General features: G+C 38.8%; 1 protein-coding gene across 5 annotated transcripts in view; it reads left to right on the top strand.

The window, feature by feature from the left end:
• Positions 1–20,552, top strand: part of NFATC1 (nuclear factor of activated T cells 1) — a 271,495-nt gene that overhangs the window by 117,547 nt on the left and 133,396 nt on the right. For 4 of the 5 annotated variants that reach the window (XR_005749481.1, XM_040353850.1, XM_040353853.1 and 1 more), the window contains exons 7-8: positions 15,911–15,966; positions 19,788–19,920. The exons of the other annotated variant lie outside the window; for it this stretch is intronic. Coding sequence is in view for 3 of the 4 variants with exons in the window: in XM_040353850.1 (XP_040209784.1) it covers positions 15,911–15,966; positions 19,788–19,920 (189 nt within the window). In the remaining variant the exon portion in view is untranslated. The remainder of the gene's footprint in view (positions 1–15,910; positions 15,967–19,787; positions 19,921–20,552) is intronic. 5 annotated transcript variants of the gene reach the window in all.

Here is a 20,552-nt window from a genome sequence, read left to right as displayed (position 1 = left end):
TGTATTCTCTACATGTTTAAATGTTTCAAACACAAAAAAGTGTGCATGAAATTTTATGTAATTTTGGAAGCTATGGCCAGGTTATAGAGTTCACCTTGAGATTTTAGATTACTGTGTGATGAACTGGAACTTTTTTGTCATTATCATACATGATCAGCAAAATGTGCTAAAAACAATAAGGGCCAACATATGATCTATGTGGGCTGAAATTATAAGACTATTGTGAACCTTTTTTTTTAAAGACTTGAGATAGAAGTAGTACACTTCTTAGGTGTTTGTTGTCACAAAACTGAGGTATATGCAACTGAGGTATATGCAATTTGATAAATTAGGCCCATTGAATGACACAAACATAATCCGTGTGGAGTCAAATTACATGTTAAGAAATAAAATTGTTACTAAGTATATTCCTTTTTTTTTTTATCTTTAAACCGTCAGTTAATCTAATTGCAGTTCGGTAGGTATGTAACATACAACATTTTTTGTAGCACCCACACATAAATTTGCTCAAACTTTCATTTGTTAAAGTACAACTAAAGGCTCTTGTATGACAATCTAAAAAGGTCTCAAATCCCGTAACTATGTGATCCACAAGCCTCATAAAGTAAATAGAACACTTACTTTACCTTTCTTGTCTGAGCTAAATCCCCCTTCATTTTGTGTCTCACACGCTCCCTTCCCCAGACACTGCAGCTCACAGTGGTAGGGTTTCAGCAACAGAGGCAGTGCTGTCAATCTAGAAAGCAGTGGGCAGGACAAGGTGTGCCAAGATGCTGACAGGCAAGCTACAGGCTTGTAAATCAGGACTAACAATGCTAATAGCCATGCCCCATTAAAAAAAAAAAATTACTTGTGCAGACTGGTACAGCCTACAAGATAGTGACAACTTGCCCTAAATTAAGGAGCAGGACAACATCATTGTCACATCTTTACAGGAAGCGGCATTAGGTGGAATTCAGTGGCAGGCTTAGCAGGTATTTGTGGGACTTGAGGGACCAAAGCTGACCATATACTATACAATGCAATTGCACAATCTACTTTAGCTCTACCATGAACTATGTAGGACCTGCCTAGTATGATACACATTGGATTGTTTAGGTAGGTTCTCATATTACATAACTTTGATAAATCTAAAAGAGATGCATTGTGTAGCTGAGTGCAACCAAATGTTTTGACTTACATAGAGTTGTGTCCTAAAGCAGAACTAAGGCCAGGCTATGGACATTTAAATATTTCTAACTAGCAGTAAATAAACATAAAACAAGCCCTCACTAAGCTCTATAGCTGCAAGCTCTGTGCAGTAATTATCCTCAAAGTTTGCATTGGAAGCTTCTCAGTTTTACTTTCACTTTTTCCCTATTGCTCATCTCCCCAGCAGCCAATTGTCAGCCTGCCAGCCTTTTAATCTCTAATGTAAACATATCAGGTGTAAGACTGTAAGATGGGAGAGTCTGAATTAAGAAACAAATCACCAGCAGTAGGATTGCCAAAGAGAGTGCCTGCCTGACCCTTTGAAATAGTTCCACCTATGGCCAGGCACAGAAAGATGTCTCTCTCACTAGCCTGAACACTAATGAATCTTGATTGCTAGTAATAGTAGCATCATCTTGCTTCTTTGGCTACAGAGGGAGCAATTCCATAGAGATTAGAGATTGTCTTAGAGATCCTGACGCTGGCAATGTTGACAAATTGCAAGTAGCAGGATCTCTATGGCAGAGTTACCCACCTGACATTAGCCAAAGAGGGGAGAGAGAAAAGTGCTGAGAACCAACTTGAACAACCTCACTACTTCTATTGTAAGCATTGATAATTAAGTGTTTCATAGTGACTGCAATTACAGAGGTTAATGCTTATTTTCAGATTATTAATAATGTATAAATATTTTAATGTCCATAGCCCGACCCCAGTGTTACTTTAAAGTTATACTGCGTGCAGTGGCCCTCACCTGGACAGTAATACAGATGACATGCATTTACCACTACCATTCCTTTAGAAGCACTACTATATTCCACTGGGCCTTGTGTAGGGGTTGGCAACATTGCTTTGGAGCTCCAAAAGGGTACGTGCATTTCTCGAGTTTACCATGTTGGTGTAGTCATGAGAATTAGTTTAAGGCTGAAGAGTGAAGTGCAGAAGCTCCTTGATTGTTAATGCTGTATTGTGAGCTGTACATTTCCCCTTCTATCTAAACTAAGTGCACCACTTACATCCTTGATAACGTGTTATAGTGGTTGTATGATTTATGCAAAAGGAATAAAGATAGGGAGTTCTATTCCATATCAACCAGTGCAGAATAAAATAAAACTTTTTTTTTTTCTAGTTTCTGTAAATTATTACAGTAAATTCTGAATATTGTGCGTTTTTCTTTACTCATACAAACCTTTGAAATGCTGTTTGTCGCACCTAAATATTGTGCAATAATAGCTTTTCAATCATGGTAGTATTTCCCTTTAGTTTGTTTATTTGGCCTATTCTGCTCTTTCCCCCTGAATCTTTGCCACGAGCATCCCTTCAATTTTGGTAGACAGGAGTAAACTTTTACTTGCCAAAAGCCATTATTTAAATTGCAGCACAGATGCAATTGGAGGCTTAAGATTTCAAGTGCTGTTTTGACGAAGTGTGACGCGGGCTGAATCCTGGCCAAGCTCCATTTGGTAAGAGATATTACATTCTTCAAGGTCTTTCCACACTCTTCCCTTTGCCAGTAGCAGTCACAGTGAGGAGGCTGGTGGCCAGGAGCGTGTCGTATTTCCACTTGTAATCAAAATGTAATTCATGTAAGAAAATATACACAATCACTAACATTAATTCATTGAAGCTGTGCTGTGTCAGTCTCCATATCATATAATGCTAGTATTACCTTGAATCCAAAGTAAATACACCAATTTATATAACACCAGCTTCTTAAGCCCAGCATGAAAGGTCATACATTTAGCCAGAAAGAATCAAAAACGCATTTCAAAACATTGTAGTTTGAATTGGACATCTCTACTAACATGTCTACATAGACAAAACTATTTTCATGAAGCCTTTATACAGTTTTTTTCCTGCTAATACTAATGTTTTAAATGGAAACTACATTTCTTTGTTCGCTTGTAATTACAGGTTAAAGTTGGTGCTTGGTACACAATGAGATAAAAATGGTGTTGTATGCGTTTAGAATTTGTTCTTAATCAGATTTTTAGATATGGTGTTAAAGCATCCCTTGGTGTTCCCGTAAACACTAGAAGATGTTTGATTAGAAACACTGAGCCTCTTGCAAAAAATGTGTCTAAAGAAAAATTATTTATTGTTGACTAATGGAACCATTCTTTTCCCAGAGATGCAGGCAGCTGAAACAAAGAGTCCACCTATGTTTAAAGCTGAAGCATGGGCAAAAACGTTATTGGTGCTTTAACTAGGTGCCAATAAGGCACCTCTAATGATGTGTCCCACTAGCAGCTGCCACTCTTTTTTTGAAATTTTTTATTTACAAGCAGCTTCTGACAGTGATGTCACCACTGAAGTTCCAGAATGGAATATTTATTAAGACCAACTAAGAATTTATAGGTGGACCTATAGTTTGAGTTAAAGCAAAGATAGACTCGTCTGAGTCTTTGTATTCTCCAGTCTGTTTCTCCACCATAGGTCTTGCCCCTATTTAGACCAGAGAATGTGTGACACGTCACTTTGCTTCTGGCTTTACTATGTATCAGGGCTGTATGAATCACAAGAGGGACTGTCCAGAATAAATATGTTGGTAAAACAGTTCATATATACATTCTGTATTCTGACTATGTATTTAGTTATCTTCCTGGAGTTGTGCTTTACATCTTTAACTATCTTCTAGATTGTAAGCTCTAACGAGCAGGGCCCTCTGATCCCTCCTGTATTGATTGTATTGTGACTGTACTGTCTTCCCTGATGTAAAGCGCTGCGCAAACTGTTGGCGCTATATAAATCCTGTATAATAATAATAATAATACTCTAGCTCTTGCAACAGTGGAAAAACAACAGTGTATTAAACGGCTGCTGAGCACTTGAACTGAAATGTTGTGTGAAGAGAGCTATTATCAGGGACAGAAGTCACAATACAGCTTTAGAAGGGATTGATACTGTGTGTGTCCTTGTTCTGCATTGATCGTTTTCTCAAGCACACTCAGAGCTGAAATCCCTTTTGCTGATGTTAAATGGTTTGACCCTATACAAACACTAGCTCATCTTGCTCACAAAGCCATTGCTTCATGAAGCACAGGAGACTTGTTTCACTCATCTCCTTGGGTGCAGTTGTTGCAGAATCTTGAATCGGCTTTACAGAAAATGAGATCAGAATACAGGGAAATAGCGCTCAATGAACACATTAATAGCTCTGGGACATGACATGACATATGTTTCTTTTTTATAAAAGGGAAAAAAAACATTTTATGGCTGGGTGCTAGAGCAATATTATAAGTTCCTTATGTCATTATAATATAAAGCTTTCAATAGTAAACAAGGAGGTTTGAACTTTATCCTACAATTAATAGTTTTATATACTTGAATGAAATATCTGAACAGTGTCAATATTTCGGTTTTTGACTGATAACAATGGAAATCGTTGAAATATAGACTTCATCAGCGCCTGCTAAACGCCTGAAGAGAAGGCCAGGCAAAATTATTTATAAACAAATGTTGTCCATAGTTATCAGATTCCTATTGTAAGAATTCAATTGCTGGTTATTTCCTGCTCTCCTTTCCTTGGCTGTCCTACATTCACGTGGCCGGGTCTTATGTGAATCACATGTTCATAGTGCACCTACTTTATATCTTGGTCTCAGTAGGAGACTGCACGACTAGCACATCCTGCCGTACCTTTAATTTCACAAGGCAGCAAGTGCAAGTGCAATATCTTCTCCCTAACCATATCAGTTGGAAACAGAAGGAAAAGGTTCCTGCAAGTCCTTGTAAGGTTCATTCTAGCAAACCCTGAGCATCACTTTGGTTCTGAACTCAAGCTTTTTTCTGTTTCTTGTCCATCTGTCACTATTGGTCACCATCTTCATGTGATTTGTCCTCAATCCAAACCTTTGCAGGCTAAGCTCTTGCTTGTTGGCGTTCTACTTCCCTGGTTGCTGGTCATCTGTCACCAGGGGCAGCCTGAGAGTCGGCTTCTGCAGCTTTTAGTTCTATAGCTTTCATTACAAATTGTGTAACTGTACTGCAGAGAATACCAATCCCACATTAAACTTACCATAGTCATCTAAAATATGCAATGTAATACAGTTGGGCCAACGTTTCTTTTTCTAAAAATATCATCCTCATGTTAGTCTCTAAATTGTTTCTTCCTTCATTTTGTTAAATTGGTTCCTACCTCCCAAACTGTCATACTGTCAAAGTGATAATACAGACACTGGATTCAGAAAAACATGGTTTGCCCACTGTATAGTGTACAAGTGTAATGTTGCTGTGGATGAGAAATGGGTGCTGTATCAAGGGTTCCACTCATCCAACTCACAAAAACTTCTGCACACTACGACCACAGATATGGCCTGCATGGGCTGTCATTAGGGAACATTGCACGTGACTGCAAATACAAAGCCATGGAATTTACTGTTAATGAATACCTTTCAAAACATAACAGTGCATCAGAAATACAAAATTTTTTTATTGGGGGCAGTGGCGGCTGGTGCTTAAAATTTTTGGGGAGGCGCATACAAACTGAAAAATTCTAAAAAATATTGAAAGAAAAACATCAATTGCAGCCTCATTGTGCCATTAATTGCAGTCACTGTGCCCATCATATGCAGCCAACTGTGCTCAGCAAATGCAGCCATTGTGCCCATCATATGCAGCCACCTGTGCCCATAATATGCAGCCAACTGTGCCCATAATATGCAGCCACCTGTGCACATCATATGCAGCCAACTGTGCCCATCATATGCAGCCACCTGTGCCCATCATATGCAGTTACCTGTGCCCATCATATGCAGCCACCTGTGCCCTTCATATGCAGCCAATTGTGCCCATCATTTGCAGCCACTGTGCCCTTCATATGCAGCCACCAGTGCCCATCATATTCAGCCGCCAGTGCCCATCATATGCAGACTATGTGTCCATCATATGCAGCCAACTGTGCCCATAATATGCAGCCCCTGTGCTCATCAAATGCAGCCCCTGTGCCCATAAGATGCAGCCACTGTGCCGCCTGCCCTCTGTCTGCCCGGCAATAACCCAATGGTATCAGTGTGACAAGTGGCATGTCTTCTTCCTGTATTCCTTGGTGCCAACAGGAGCGCCTGTGCCTTCAGCCAATCAGGTGCCCGGTATTACATCCGGGCCTCCTGATTGGCTGAGAGGCGGTTCTGTGTTAGCAAAGCAAATGTTCTTTTTTGTATTGGCCTACACCTACACTTTAATTTTATAGACACAGAGTTGATGCCCAAACTCAGTAGTGCCTCTGCGAATGTCTTTTTGACCATAATGATGTTTGCTATACTAGGAGGCCTATCTAATAACAGATTATATCATAAATAAGATTATTGGGGTTTCCAACCGATTTTATTAAACCATTAAAAGTTAGGGTTTGCTTAGCTGGTTATGATGGTATTCAGTAAAGTATTGCCTAGCTTCATATTATTTAATATGCCAATAAACTAGTCAAACTTAAAGTGTACTAGCGGCAAATAATTTTTTTTTAAATTGCCCTCCCCTAGCTACTATAGTAGGCACCTCCATGTTACAGCATTTCATCCTTCACGAATCAATGTGTTAGCTTACCTCACTGACAATTAGGGAGGTAAAAAAAAGCACAAGCCAGAGGTTAACCTTTTAAGCTTGTTTGTGGGCCTATTCTCATTTTTGTATTTGCTGCAACACATGTTTTTAGCGCGCCTGCTCTATGTGTGGTGCTGTGCAGTGCCGCTCATTGTGAATAGCACCCTAATGCATTGTGCAGTAAATCATGATGCAATACCGTGCACTACAAAGCACATACTGTGTGTTGTGGTATGCTGTTTTGCCAAAAAGGGTCATGTATGGTTTTCATTTGTTGTGTTGTTCACAGAGCACAAAGCACATGAATGCATGCCCTTAATGAGCATGCATTAACACAACAGAATGAAAGTGTACATGAGCTCTCCGAATTTATAGAATAGGGCACCCTAGAGCATTCCACAAATAAAATACTACACAAAATTTAATTATGGGGCTAAAATTCACTCTGGGGTTGATTTACCAAAGGATTAGAACATTCTCAGCGGTTCACTTGGATTAGTGAATAGTGCATTGTGCAATCAAAAATCTTTTTACCCCATGTTTCTTGCACAGATTTGAGTATTCCTGCATTTTATGGAAGTGATTTGGGTAATATTATTTGTTTATTTGTGTATTTTTTTCAAAGTGAATTTTTGCTTAGCTTAACCTCATTCACAAAACAAGGCAAAAGTTCACTTTGCAAAGTGAACGTGGTCTAATACTGTTCCCAATATGCTAAATGTTGAATACTACTTTTCAACTATTTGTACTTTGGGATAAATAAAGAAATTAAGAGAGCATCATTTTGCTTAGGTTCCTTCTTTAAATGGTAACCTGTCCTCAAAATTGTGTTTCTTTACTGATAAAATCATCGCGGCCATTCAGGGGTGGAAAGTTACATTTTTGTTAGTTTAAAAAAAGCATGTTCTTATTTATATATCTATGTATATATGCTATTTTTGGAACAACATGTATTGGTCCTGGAGCCAAAGTGTAGCAGCATAAGAAAAACTGATAACATAAGTAACTATTAATGCTGATACTTTGGAGCTTTCCTTGCTTGAGGCTGTATGGTTTTGTCTAAGCTTACAGTCTACTAAATAAAATATGTTGCTATTGTAATATTTCCTTTATGCTGTTGCTAAAAATATTTTCGTTATGCTACTTTTACAGCAATTTACATGGGATATTTAACCACTTAAGGACCGAGCCTCTTTCTGAGATTTGGTGTTTACAAGTTAAAAACATTTCTTTTTGCTAGAAAATTACTTAGAACCCTTAAACATTATATATAGAGAATAAAATGGCGGTCGTTGCAATACTATTTGTCACACCGTATTTGTGCAGCAGTCTTGCAAGCGCACATTTTTTGGAAAAAAATATTTTTTGGCCTAAAAAATAAGACAACAGTAAAGTTAGCCATTTTTTTTATATTGTGAAAGATAATGTTATGCCAAGTAAACCGATACCCAACATATCATGTTTCAAAGTTACGCCCGCTCGTGGAATGGCGACAAACCTTTACCCTTAAAAATCTCCATAGGTGAAGTTTAAAAAATTCTACAGGTTGAATGTTTTGCGTTACAGAGGAGGTCTAGGGATAAAATTTTTGCTCTCTCTCTAACAATCGCGGTGATACCTCACATGTGTGGTTTGAACACCGTTTTCATGTGCAGGCGCTGCTCACGTATGCGTTCGCTTCTGCGCTCGAGCTTGTCAGGACAGGACGCTTTAAAGCATTTTTCCCCCCTTATTTTACTTTTATTTATTTTTTTTTACACTGTTTTTTGCCCTGCAGTGGTATGGGGACGGGTGGGGGTCATCTTACCCTCACTCATCTCTATACCCAGCAAGGGGAAAGATCTGATCGCCTCCGCTGCTGCCGACGGGCTCCGGTAAGTGGTGTAGGGCACCAGAGAGTGGTGGGGGAGGGGGCCCTCTCCCACCTGCGTTCAGGGATGGACTGGCCATTGGGACTACAGGGAGTTTCCCGGTGGGCCGGGTTCAGTGACAGTGGCCTGGGAGTTTCTCACTTCTGCCTAATCTTGTCCCCAGGAGAAATAATGTCTAGCTTCCCCACTGGTACTGCCTATAAGAGTACCAGTACCAGCCGTTTTACTCTAATTAAGTAAAAGGGCTAGTGGCTAGGGAAGGGGGAGAGGGGGCATGGGTGGCCGGGGGAGTGCGGGAGTTGTCCGGCCGCTGTGGGAGAGACCTGTCAAAGTGGGCCAGTCTGGATGAAGTCCAGGGCCAAGTTTTTGTCCCAGTCCAGCCCTGCCTGCGTTGAATGTGAACTTGCGGCGTATGCACTGCAGAGACCACTTTTATCTTGTTGCGGACCACCCGAGAAGAGGATACCGGGGTTATGATAGCTAGATGCTACCATAACAACGTTATTCCTCTTCAAACAGCCAACATATTCCTGCGGCAGGTGGTCCGTAAGTGGTTAAATTTATTGTAAAGCTGTGTGTTTTATTTTTGAAAATAACAAACATGTCATACTTGCCTGCTATGTGCAATGGTTTTGCACAGAGCAGCCCCTATCTGCCTCTTCTTGGGTCCTCTGCAGGCACTCCTGGTTCCTCCTACCTGCTGAGTGCCCCCCTGCTCTCTCTTCAGTGGCTGTATTTGACTACAGCGGGAGCCAATGGCTCCTGCTGCTGGCTCTGAGCCAATGAGGAGAGAGATAGCCAAGAGAGCCTCTGCTGTCGTGCACATTGTTGGATCGAGATCCGACTCAGGTAAGTATAAGGAAGTGGGTGGTAGCAGCACACTGAAAGTTTTTTACCCTAATGTAAGGAATGCATTACGGTAAAAAAAAAAAACTTTAGACTTTAGAACCAGGGGTCACAGCTAGAATGTTAAAATGGATTCATCTGAGGTTATGCGAACTTAGTGCTTTATACTAAGTGATTGGAAGGTAATGACAAATCATATCAATGAAGCTGAATGCCAATGTGTGTGGTTTCGACATCTTAAATATATCCAAAATTCCAAGGATCTGTACCATGGATGTCCAACTGACTGGGAGACCCAGGACAACACAATGGTTTGCAGTTATATTATACATCTTTGCTAGCTTTGCAGTACCCCAGGAAAGGCCAGAGTTTAACAGGCAATGGTAGGCAGGAGTGTATACAGCTTTTTGTTCAACAGATGTAGGTCCAGTAACTTGCTTCAGTGGAATAATCCCTCTGCCCAAGAGGGTGGGGAGGAGGACCTGCCACAATCAGAATACAATAGTGCAGCAGGGGAGATCCCTGCATCCACATCACTTGTGTGGATACAGAGATCTGTCAGGTTTTCTTGTTCAACACGCTGATTGAACAAATAAAAGAAAAGCTGTGCTGTACCCTGCTTAACAGGGAAAGGTAGCGTAACAAAAATAGTCACTTATTTGGGCTTAACAGATATTTCCCTATATCTCATTCTAAAGCACTCTTGCAATGTGGGCAGCATATAGTACCAGCAAATAACTGTAGGTGCTCTCTTCAACTAGCCAGGAGCACCAAATTCCAGCCTGCCACAATCTGTGGGTTTTAAACTTACTGCTAATGTCAGCTGTCAACTCCATACCTTCAAGCTACACACTGTTTTTGTTGGCCACTAGAGCTCTCAATCATATTGATAGTGAAACCTGGGGGAGAGGACAGGGCCATTGATGCAGATTACCTGGAAATACTGAACTCTACAGATTACAGTACACCATCTAGTGTGGCTAGATAATATAAAAAAGGTAAATGATGGCTGATGAAGTTTGAAGCTGATTGGCTACCAGGCACAGCTGCACCAAATTGGGAGTGCTCACTTTTTTGTAAATCTCCCCCAATGTGGCAATATTTAGACAGCAATCAAATTTGGATGTCTGAATAATTTTTTTTTTCTTGCAATACAAAGGTATATTTTTTTTACGCAAAATTTGGGTTTTAGCTGGATATTTCACCTTGGCTAAATTTTAATTTAGACTTCCAATGTTAAGTAGATACCTCTCTGTCTTAGATAGCTATTAAAACTAGTGCATTTAAAAGATTCTAGAGCTCGGGGTGGCTGCATATGCTTGCTGTAATGTCAGGAATACTGTATATAGTAAAGTTAAAGGACATATATATATATATATATATATATATATATATATATATATATATAGTATACACCACAAAATACACAAAAATTATGCAAAGCAATCAGCATTCATTGATATCATGCCTTTAGTTTCACACGGTGCTTATAAATGTTGTACATTTTAAAAGAGGAGGATTATATTTTCTTAGTATATTCAGCATAAATTCTGACATGGTTAACGCCTGACATGTGATTGTTCCAGCTGTGTTATGTCTACAATTTAGGTTATTTGCATTTAAAAAAAAAAAAATGTATACGATTTTTCAAGATTGTGCCACTAGTTGATCATTTTCAGCTATATGGATTTCGTTGAAATGGTAGATTTGGTTAAACTACTTCTGTTTGTTTTTAAAAGCTTGAATTTTTTAAATAAAAATTTGGTAAGGAAAAGTTAAATGAATAACATTTTGAAAACTAACAGTGAGCTGCTACACTTTGAGTTTATCAGTAGAATTTGATACAACGTCATATGACTAATCCGTATACTAGTACATTTGTTGAGGAGTCTAGGAGCATAGTAGATTGTAAGAAGGACAATATATATTCAATTTTGAAATGCATAACTAGGATTTTCTAGGTATGCATATCCACTTTTAAAATGTAGCTTACTTAAACCTAAGAATACACTATTTATGAAGACACAGACAGGCTGAGACAGCGTTGTCACCAAAATCAACCTTTGTTAATCTACTGTTTGTTGTCTGGTCATACCATGGGATCAACTCCTCTGCAGTGGTAAAGCTTGGCTTATTTATTATGTGGGATATTTCAGGCGTATGAAAGTAATGCCGCTTTCTACTATTATAGACTTGTCATAGATGGGTAGAGTTTTGAATGTAAATTTGTGGAAAAAGAAGATTCTAAGAAAGTTTATTTGTTTTGCTAAGCATTGGGGGGTCAAACCGATCGTTGTTTTCGACCGCAGTGACAAGAAATTTCAAAGGGGCAGGAAAATACGAACATTTATGTTGTTTTCATTTAGTAAAATCCATTTATTCCAAAATCAAATGTTGAAAGCAAACAAAATCTTTTCAACGACAAACAAATGTTCTGAGAATTTCTGTACACATTTTCCTAATTCTTTTCATTTAAAATTCTATCCGTCTATGGCCAGCTTTAGAGTTACACTGTTACCTTTTGGTTGTCTGGTGATATTTACTTTCTAGATTTTTTATATACATTAATGGCTGCATTCCATAAGTTAAGCTGTAGGTGAGAATTGGTTTTAATGAGAACCTTGCTGCCAAGATGTAAACACTTGCATGGACCAAATAGCAGTTGTGGAACTTTGCATGAAGCAGTTTATGCTTTCTAATTACACTTTGTTAAAACTATATAGTCAAAATTCAAAACTAAGCCTGGAAATGCATACAAGTAGCCCACTCCGTGCTACAAGTTTCTATTTCAGGAATAGCTATAGTTATATCTATACACACATTTTGCCTATCATTTTTATTTTAAACTGAATAGGTTGTTTTACAAGGTGATCATTTACAATCACTTTAAGTAGTTCCTTACAGCCATCAATCAGATTCAGGCCTGTACTAGAAGTATGAATTTTTGACTAAAGATATACTGGGCAATAGGCTACTCGTGCACAGTGCCATATTCAGGAAGTAGACCCACCCACTTCACATGTTTGATGCTTTTTGGATCATGACAGCTTTCAATGATAATGGTAATTCAAATTTGGACTCTGACAGATCGCTTTTGCTTACATTTAGTAAGGATATTTAGGGTCACATCCTGACACTTGGATATCCTTGTGTTTTCTGACCATCATTTTAGCTGTATCAGAATAAGGTGCTTGAAAAGCAGGAAGGGAATCACACATATCAGTAAAAAAACAAAAAAAAATCCATGTCGTCTCAACTATTAGTTAATAATGTAGAAGAAATGTTAAACAGTTTTATGTTCAGGTCCCAACATCACCCACAGTTTGTACACTATTTATCTGTTCTATGCTGAATTGTGAAATACTGATTGTTCTTTTAATAAAAACTTGCAAAATTATAAATTTTCTAATAATTTTCCCTTGGAATCTGAATACTCGCCATTTTATTTAAATTGTTAGACTACTTTTTTGTTGGAGAAAATTCATACCAAATTAAAGTACAATTTGAAGTCACAGCTTCTGTACCGAATCCAGACTTCAGTAACTGAGAAAAGCTCCTCCCTCGTAGAACAGATGTGGCAAGCATACAATGGAAACTTCTGTGGCTTATGTGTCTTCAGGCATGTGTTAGTAAGAGAGGTTATCCCGTTGAGATTGTGGGCTGCAAAGTATACACAGGCAATGAAATTAAATGCTTTCACTGTACAGTAGGGTCATTTTCGTAAATGAGCCCCCTCAAACTGCTCTAGTCCCCTTTTTTCATCATTTGTGTGCGATTCAGCAAAACATGTTTACTGTAAGGGGCTGACGTAGTGGTCTAAGGTTTCCCTCCTGGACTTGCTCCCAGCTCATAGGCGTTGAGATTTCCCTGTTGGTTCCCTAGACGTAATATGAGGAATTGTCTACTTTTTTTCCTCTCTTCTACGTCTGTATCATTGCAGCTCCTGCTCCCTGTGTTTTTCTTAAATGAAATGTCACTACTTCTACTCGTTTTATAACTGCAAGGGTCTGGATATTCTCAGAAGAATTCCTTTTTAAAAACTAAAACTATTTTTTGTTGGCTTCCAGAAGACTGACACAAGACTAAACAGAGTTTACATTTTCTTTTTGCAGTATGCTGTGGATTATATGATAGAAATATAGATTTTATTTTCTAAATAATAGAGATATTTACATGATTATGTGAGCTTTGACAATTAATCATGTTGAGGAGTAGAGCCAAGATAAATGATTAGTGACAGGTAAAGACATTTTAAGTCTTATTTATAAGATTTAAGATAGAAAAATGTAAAGCTAAAAATGTACAATATTTGATTAATTGCAGAAGAATTATTAATTATTTAAAGTACAACTTGGTGATTAGGGATAAACAACAATATATGAAATATTGAAATAACAAGTAACAATAGTAAGTCCTAGGAGGGCATTTTTTTTTCTTAGAATATGTAGATTAACTCCACCTGAAACTGATATAAACTTTAGTGCGGTGAATCATTCCACAGGAACTTCAGCTGTGAAATTTTCCACCAGCAGTTTGAAACTCCCACCACCCTCCATAGGGCCAAACGCTAAGGTGAAATCAGCTGGATTATGCAATTACTTGTTTGTAATGTAAGCCTGGCTTTACCACAAACCCACCGGCTTGAGTACTCTCTGAGTTACTAGCTCCAAACAAGCACAGTGATCAGAAAAGCCATAACTCCTTATATATTTACTGATTTCGGGTGATACTCCAAAATAGTAAAGTCAGTGGATCAGGATGGACAGCAAGGCAGTTGACATTTTCAGAAGGAGAGGCCAGCAATGACTAGCCCTGTGTTTCCCTAATGCAATTTTAGGTTTTCTTTAATTGGTGGGTGACACAGCAGCTATACATAATGGGGCAACTTCTATTCAGCTTCCAATTTAGCAGTAAGCCGGACAGATCCTAGTTCCTAGTTTCGAGAGAAGAAAGCCTATTTTGCCAATGATTAAAAAAATATGCACACACAGACATCTGGTATATAAATTTAAGCAGTGATCCCCAGAAGCCCTTAAAGTTTTCTTCTGTTTAGCTCTGGCAGACCTAATATAAACTACTGCTAGGAAGATTTGAATGCTGGCATCAAATACACTTTTCCCCCAACCACTGCAAAATCTATTGATTTTTTTTTTTATAGCGTAGAGGTTTTAGCAACGTAGGAGTGTAACAGAAGAAAAATGAAAAGCCCGCACTTCATCACTGTAAGGCCAGTCGCTCTAAGCTGAGAACTGCAAATCGATTTGCCTGAGAATGCAAACGACCCTGATGTTTTTAAGCTAACACAAATACCTGAGTTTTGTTTGAAACAGATTTCTTGCACAAAGAGACTTCTGTACACAAAATATGATTATTTCAGACATTTGTAATAAATCAGGTTGCTCTGTATTTGAAACGTCTGTATGCATGGGGCGTGAGACTGGCTGCAGAACAAAAAGGGCTTTCACTAAGAGCTCTAGGATAGGCATTTTTTTAAACATGCAAAAGGCTGTGTGGTCAAGTTCAAAATAACTAATATTTGCATTGCCTAGCCTGTGTGCTGACATACATATTCAGGAGGGGGTTGCCTTGCAGTGATCTGACATCTGATCTCTTGTATGTCGAATTACCACTGTCTTAAAGTGAGTGTGAGCCACATTAAACAGGATTTATAAAACGCGGTTCCTGCATTCAAAATCATAATCAGACAGTATACAAAACATTTTAATGTTATACAACATTAACATTATTTTTTTAAAGAGTCAGTTCACCAAAAATAATACTTCTGTTTTAAGTCAGTGCTGCAAAGTCAAAGCAGTTTTGTAATGTAGTATACGTAACCTGTAATGCTCGGGAGATCTTCACTGTGTAGCTGGTGGTGCTGTTTGCATACTATAGCTGGAAGGGGTAATTCATTCATCCTTGCTCTTTAGCACGAATGGAAGACTCTATTAATGTGTATGGCTGACACTAGTGAGAGAGACTGAATAGGGTATGTTTACCAAAAGTTTTTGGGGCAACATCCATTGGACAAGTTAGAAAGCCTATATCAATTACAGCTGTTCTTTCACCTGCCTGCACCAATTGCAGCAGAGGTGATTTTGCAAGTGTATAGAGGTCTTTATAGTTCTCTAAAGATTTAGTGTCCTGAGGACAGTAATATTTTGCCTGTATGTTTGATTATCCTCTGAAGTGTATGGGAAACCTGAGGCTGCTTATAATGGTTGATGGATTACTATATAATTGGAAGTAGTATCTACTGTATGTGCCAGCCATGATGGCTTGCTTGAAAATAATCTGATTTTAAATCAGTAACTCATTTTTGGGCATAGCCCTTTTAGTTAACTGATGGCACATATCTTTTTTGAAGATGAGGATAAATTAACTTTTGGTGTCTCGTGAGTAAGGATAGGCATTTTACATACTTACTGTACAAATTCCCCTTTGTGTTTATTTTGTTGTAGATGGACATCATGTATGGGAAATGGAAGCAAAGACAGATAAAGAAATGTACAAGCCAGTAAGTATGGTTACAGCAGAAATAAAACTTACATTTGGCTTTTTTTAGTTTCTGTTGAGTTCTTCTGTTCTATGTGCACTCACTGAATAACAACTTGCGTGGTTCCCGGTTTTTGGTTATCAGTTTCCTGCACTGTATGAAAAATAATTTTGGCATTTATCTGAAGGGTCTCTGTCTCAAAGCAAAATAGCTGTGTGATTAGTCTCTCATTGAATCAGGGTTTTCCTGGACTCAAGTGTGACATACTAATTCCAGGAGAAAGACTCATTGAAAAAAATTCTTTAAGTATAACTAAAGGTAAAACTTTTTTTTTAAGTTTTGGACAAAGTGGAGATGGATTAGAACACCTATTAGGTTTTTAGTGCTGTCTGTGCCCGTTAGGGAGATCTACCCTCTCTATTTGCCATGCTTACCATTATCATTGAAAGTGAAAAATAAAATCCCAAAGTTTAGGTTGTCCTGAGAAAGGTAATAGAGGAAAAATCTTCTAATGGGTACACTAATTCTGCTGACTTCAGTGGGCCAAAAACTGATTCACCTAACTTGCAGGGGTTTCCTCTCACTTCCTGTTTTGGGAATTGAAGGTACATTTTCCCAATAGGACACAGATGACAGAAAGAAAACTGACATGGGTATAACCCTCTCTTACTCTATCCAAAATGAAAAAAAAAATGCCTAGAGTTTTACTTGAACCACTTTAATGCCAGACACCTGCCCAGGCCAATTTTCAGCTTTCCGTGCTGTCACACTTTAAATGACAATTGTGCTGTCATGCAACACTGTACCCATACAACATTTTTATCATTTTCTTCACACAAATAAAGCTTTTTTTTGTTTGTTTTTTAATCACCAAAATGTTGATAGAAAGAAAAACACGCTTTTTTTTTTTTTTTTGTACAAAGGCGAAAAACACGCTTTTTTAGTTTCTATTATCACATTTTGCAAATAAATAATAGTTCTTCATAAATTTAGGCCAACATTTATTATGCTACATTTCTTTGGTGAAGATAACCTAATATCGGTGTTTATTATTGTAGGAAAGTTATATGCCTTGTACACACGACCAGTTTTCCCATCTGGAAAACTACCGTAACAGCTTTTGGCCAGGAAAACTGGCAGGAAAAATAAGGTATTTTTCACGGCAGTTTTCCTATGGCAAACACTGCGGTGGAGCATACACACGGCCAGGATTCCCGGCCAAAGCTCTCATCGAAGTTTTCCCGACGGGAAAACCTCTGGTGTGTACAGGGGGAAAGTTACCAAGCTCTGCCAGCAGTTTTATTGCTGTTTCTGGCCGAGAAAATGCCAGTACAGTTTAACTATCCCCCAAATTTCTGCTTTTTGGAAAGTAGATAGTCCAAGATATTTAGTAAGGGACATGGCAGGTTTTTTGAAGTTGTAATTTTTTGTCTCAATTTTGGGGAAAATTAATAAATAAAAAAAAATATGTTTTTTTTCACAAGTTGTTAAAAAAATATATATACTGTCACCAGTGCAGTACAGCACTGGTGATCAGGGACACTGATTACAGTATGTAAAAATAAATAAAACAAAGTTTAATTATTATTTTTTTATTTTGTTATTACATTTTTCTTTCTTCTTTTTTTTTTTTTTAATACATACAGTGACCAGAGCAATAACACTTCTTTGGGGGGGGGGGGGGGGTGATCAGGATTTTTCACTGACTGCTTATAACTGTGAATTTTACAGTTCTAAGCAACCACAGCTGGCCACAGCAATCACATGGTACTGGCAGTGGGCTGGTACAATGATTAGTCATTGCCCACAGCGAATTACATATCACGCTGGAGCGCAGCCTGATCCCGGGAGGACGTCCTATGAGGTCCACCCAGGATAATAGGGCTCCCGCCCCCCGGCCCATCATATAACAATAGGCTGGCGGGAAGGGGTTAATAGTACAACACAGGACACAAGAATCTTAGTATTAACCATAGGTTGTAAGCAGCTACCCCCAGGTGATTGGGTTATAGGCATAATTGGTTCTAGGCTGCTACCTTCAGGTGATTGGATACTGGCAGGCAATTGGACACTACAGAGACATCCCTTCTATAACACCCCCACCCTACTCCCAGATAGTTCTTTTTTTTAGCTGTTGCAATGGTCCTTTGGTGATAGACAGTCTTTTATCTCCTGAGAATTATTTACTACCCCTTTTTACTGTTTTTTACTGAGATTTTTTTCTGCAAGATTCCTCTATGAAGCTGTAGTTGCTGCATAGGCTCTGTGGCTACTATGTGCCACATTTTGGATTACTGGACTCTTCAGCTGAGCTAGGGGGAACTGTACCAGGATCCTGCCTGAATGAAAGAAAATACAGGGCTGGCCTGTGATGCCACACAGTCACATGGTGCTATGCAGGTCCAGAATCCCTGTCTATCAACTGGTAGAGCCCTGTGTCTATCCTGGGCGAAGCCAGATGCTGATCCCATGTGTGAGTTAGTGGAGTGGGCTATGACATTATTACTGTAAATTATGTATCGGAGCCATGGAGCAGAAGAGCTGACCATTTCAAATGTTGCACCATTTTTCAGCTCATGGTTAAGTCCTGTACTTTATTATTAGAACTTTTTATTTTTTTTGCTAACCTATAAAATCCTCTGCTTGGTGTACAGTAAAAGACACAGGTCCCTCTCCTTTGATCTTTACAATCTCCCTATTGCTTGCTATAAAACTGAAGCTAGCTGGGAGAGGAAGGGGTTGTAGAGGGAATATCCCTACAGCTTTTTTTTTCAGTGTCCAGTCACCTGGTTGCTGCATATAATCCATGGTAAAGACTATTAATCCTGTTTCACGTACTGTACTCCTAGAAAAGGATTTTTCAGGAAAAGAAAAATCCTTGATTTCAAAACCCTAAAACTAGAATCATGTAATGGATGTTTCTCGCACAGCTTAATCACAAAGGTGTTTTGCTTTTTGACATTTTTTTTTTAATTGGATTGATATGTATATAAATTGTGCAAGATATGCAATACTGTATTTGGTTCTGGAAGTCCAAAAATATTTTTTTACAAAGAATTTTGACTGATAGTATGGGGATTAGAGCACTAAATGTTTTGTAATGGTTTGCTCCAAATTAGTAAAATTTATGGTGGGATTACTATTGTTTATTCATCTCAAAAAGGACTGTTTCTCTTGAAACAATCTAGCAGCCTTACCACTGAGTGTTAAAGGATAAGTTTACCTTTTAAAAATAATAATGAATGCACATATTTTTGCAGAAAAAAATGTGCATTTATTATTGTTCTTGCAGAAGCCCGAAAGCATTGCACCCGTAATCAGTAAATCAGGGGTGCAATGTCAGGCAGCCCTGCAGCTTTCTGCCCCTACCTCAGATATGGACTGACTGTTACAAGTTGCAGGGCTTGTGAAAGAACTACAAGAGCGCTCATCAGCACCCTCACAGTCCATTCAGAACTACAAGCCCTCAGCCGTGGTGAATGACAGTAGTTGTAGAATATCTATGCGCACGAAACTGTGATTAAATTACGCGGCCATGTGGGTGAAGCCCCGTTTTGCTGTTTTTTAATTGTGACAGCGAGTGCAGGGAGGAGATCCCCTGTCCGTTGTCGCACTGAGGCAGGGAGAGGAAGGAGAGACTACAGGAACTGGAACATGTTACATGTTCCACTCTGAAAACTGTTCCAAAAGGTAAACTTAGCCTTTAAGTGAAGCGTAAGCAATAAATGCAGCTTATACGGTACTAGCGAGGATACAGACCCCGCTAAAGCTCTGCAATCATAGGTTTAAAATCAGTATCAACAGGACAAAATGTACAATTTTTTATTTAACTTATGTTGCAGAATTCGCTAGTTGTGGAGATCCCACCGTTTCGCAATCAGAGAATATCCAGCCCAGTTCAAGTCAATTTTTACGTCTGTAACGGGAAGAGGAAAAGAAGCCAGTACCAGCAATTCACCTATCTACCAGCCAATGGTAACATAATGACTCATAAAAATGTTTCTTATGTTTCTCAAGCTGGGTGTTTTCAGTTTTGTTAAAGCACAGAAAAGTACAGTGTAATGTGTGAAAAAACCGAAGACTCCACAATTTCTCTAACACTCCTGGGGGTGTAAGAGGGAGAGTTGCAGTCTCACCAGAAAAGAACTGCTTGTTTTGTTCTGCCTAATCTGAAAAGCATACTACCTGACCTTCCCTTTCACAAACATCCTATTTGATTCCAAAAGCACACATAAGTTCAGACAGCTCAGCTTTTTGACTGGCCTCGTTCCTTGAGCTCACATCTCAGACCTGCAGCAAGCCAACCTGCAGCACACCAGGTGATCACATTAATTTTATATTGTACACACATATGTCTGCTCTTTTTAAGGGGTCTTTACTTTGCATTTAATTGCATGTATCAAAATATATGCTCGAAAAAATTGCATATTTCTTTTCATTAAGGGCAGGCCAGGAGAGATGGGTGGGGATAGGAATAAAGGACTCACCCACTGTTTTGGCAGGAAGATAGCTGGACCTAGAACCATAAAACAGCTGCTGTTATGGGTGTGGCTATGGATGTAACAAAGAGCCTTTTTGACAGGCCATTCCAGGGCAGAGGTGTAGCA

The sequence above is a fragment of the Rana temporaria genome, chromosome 5 (assembly GCF_905171775.1).
Source record: "Rana temporaria chromosome 5, aRanTem1.1, whole genome shotgun sequence".
Taxonomy (NCBI): domain Eukaryota; kingdom Metazoa; phylum Chordata; class Amphibia; order Anura; family Ranidae; genus Rana; species Rana temporaria.
This window is presented reverse-complemented; position numbering and strand designations above follow the sequence as displayed.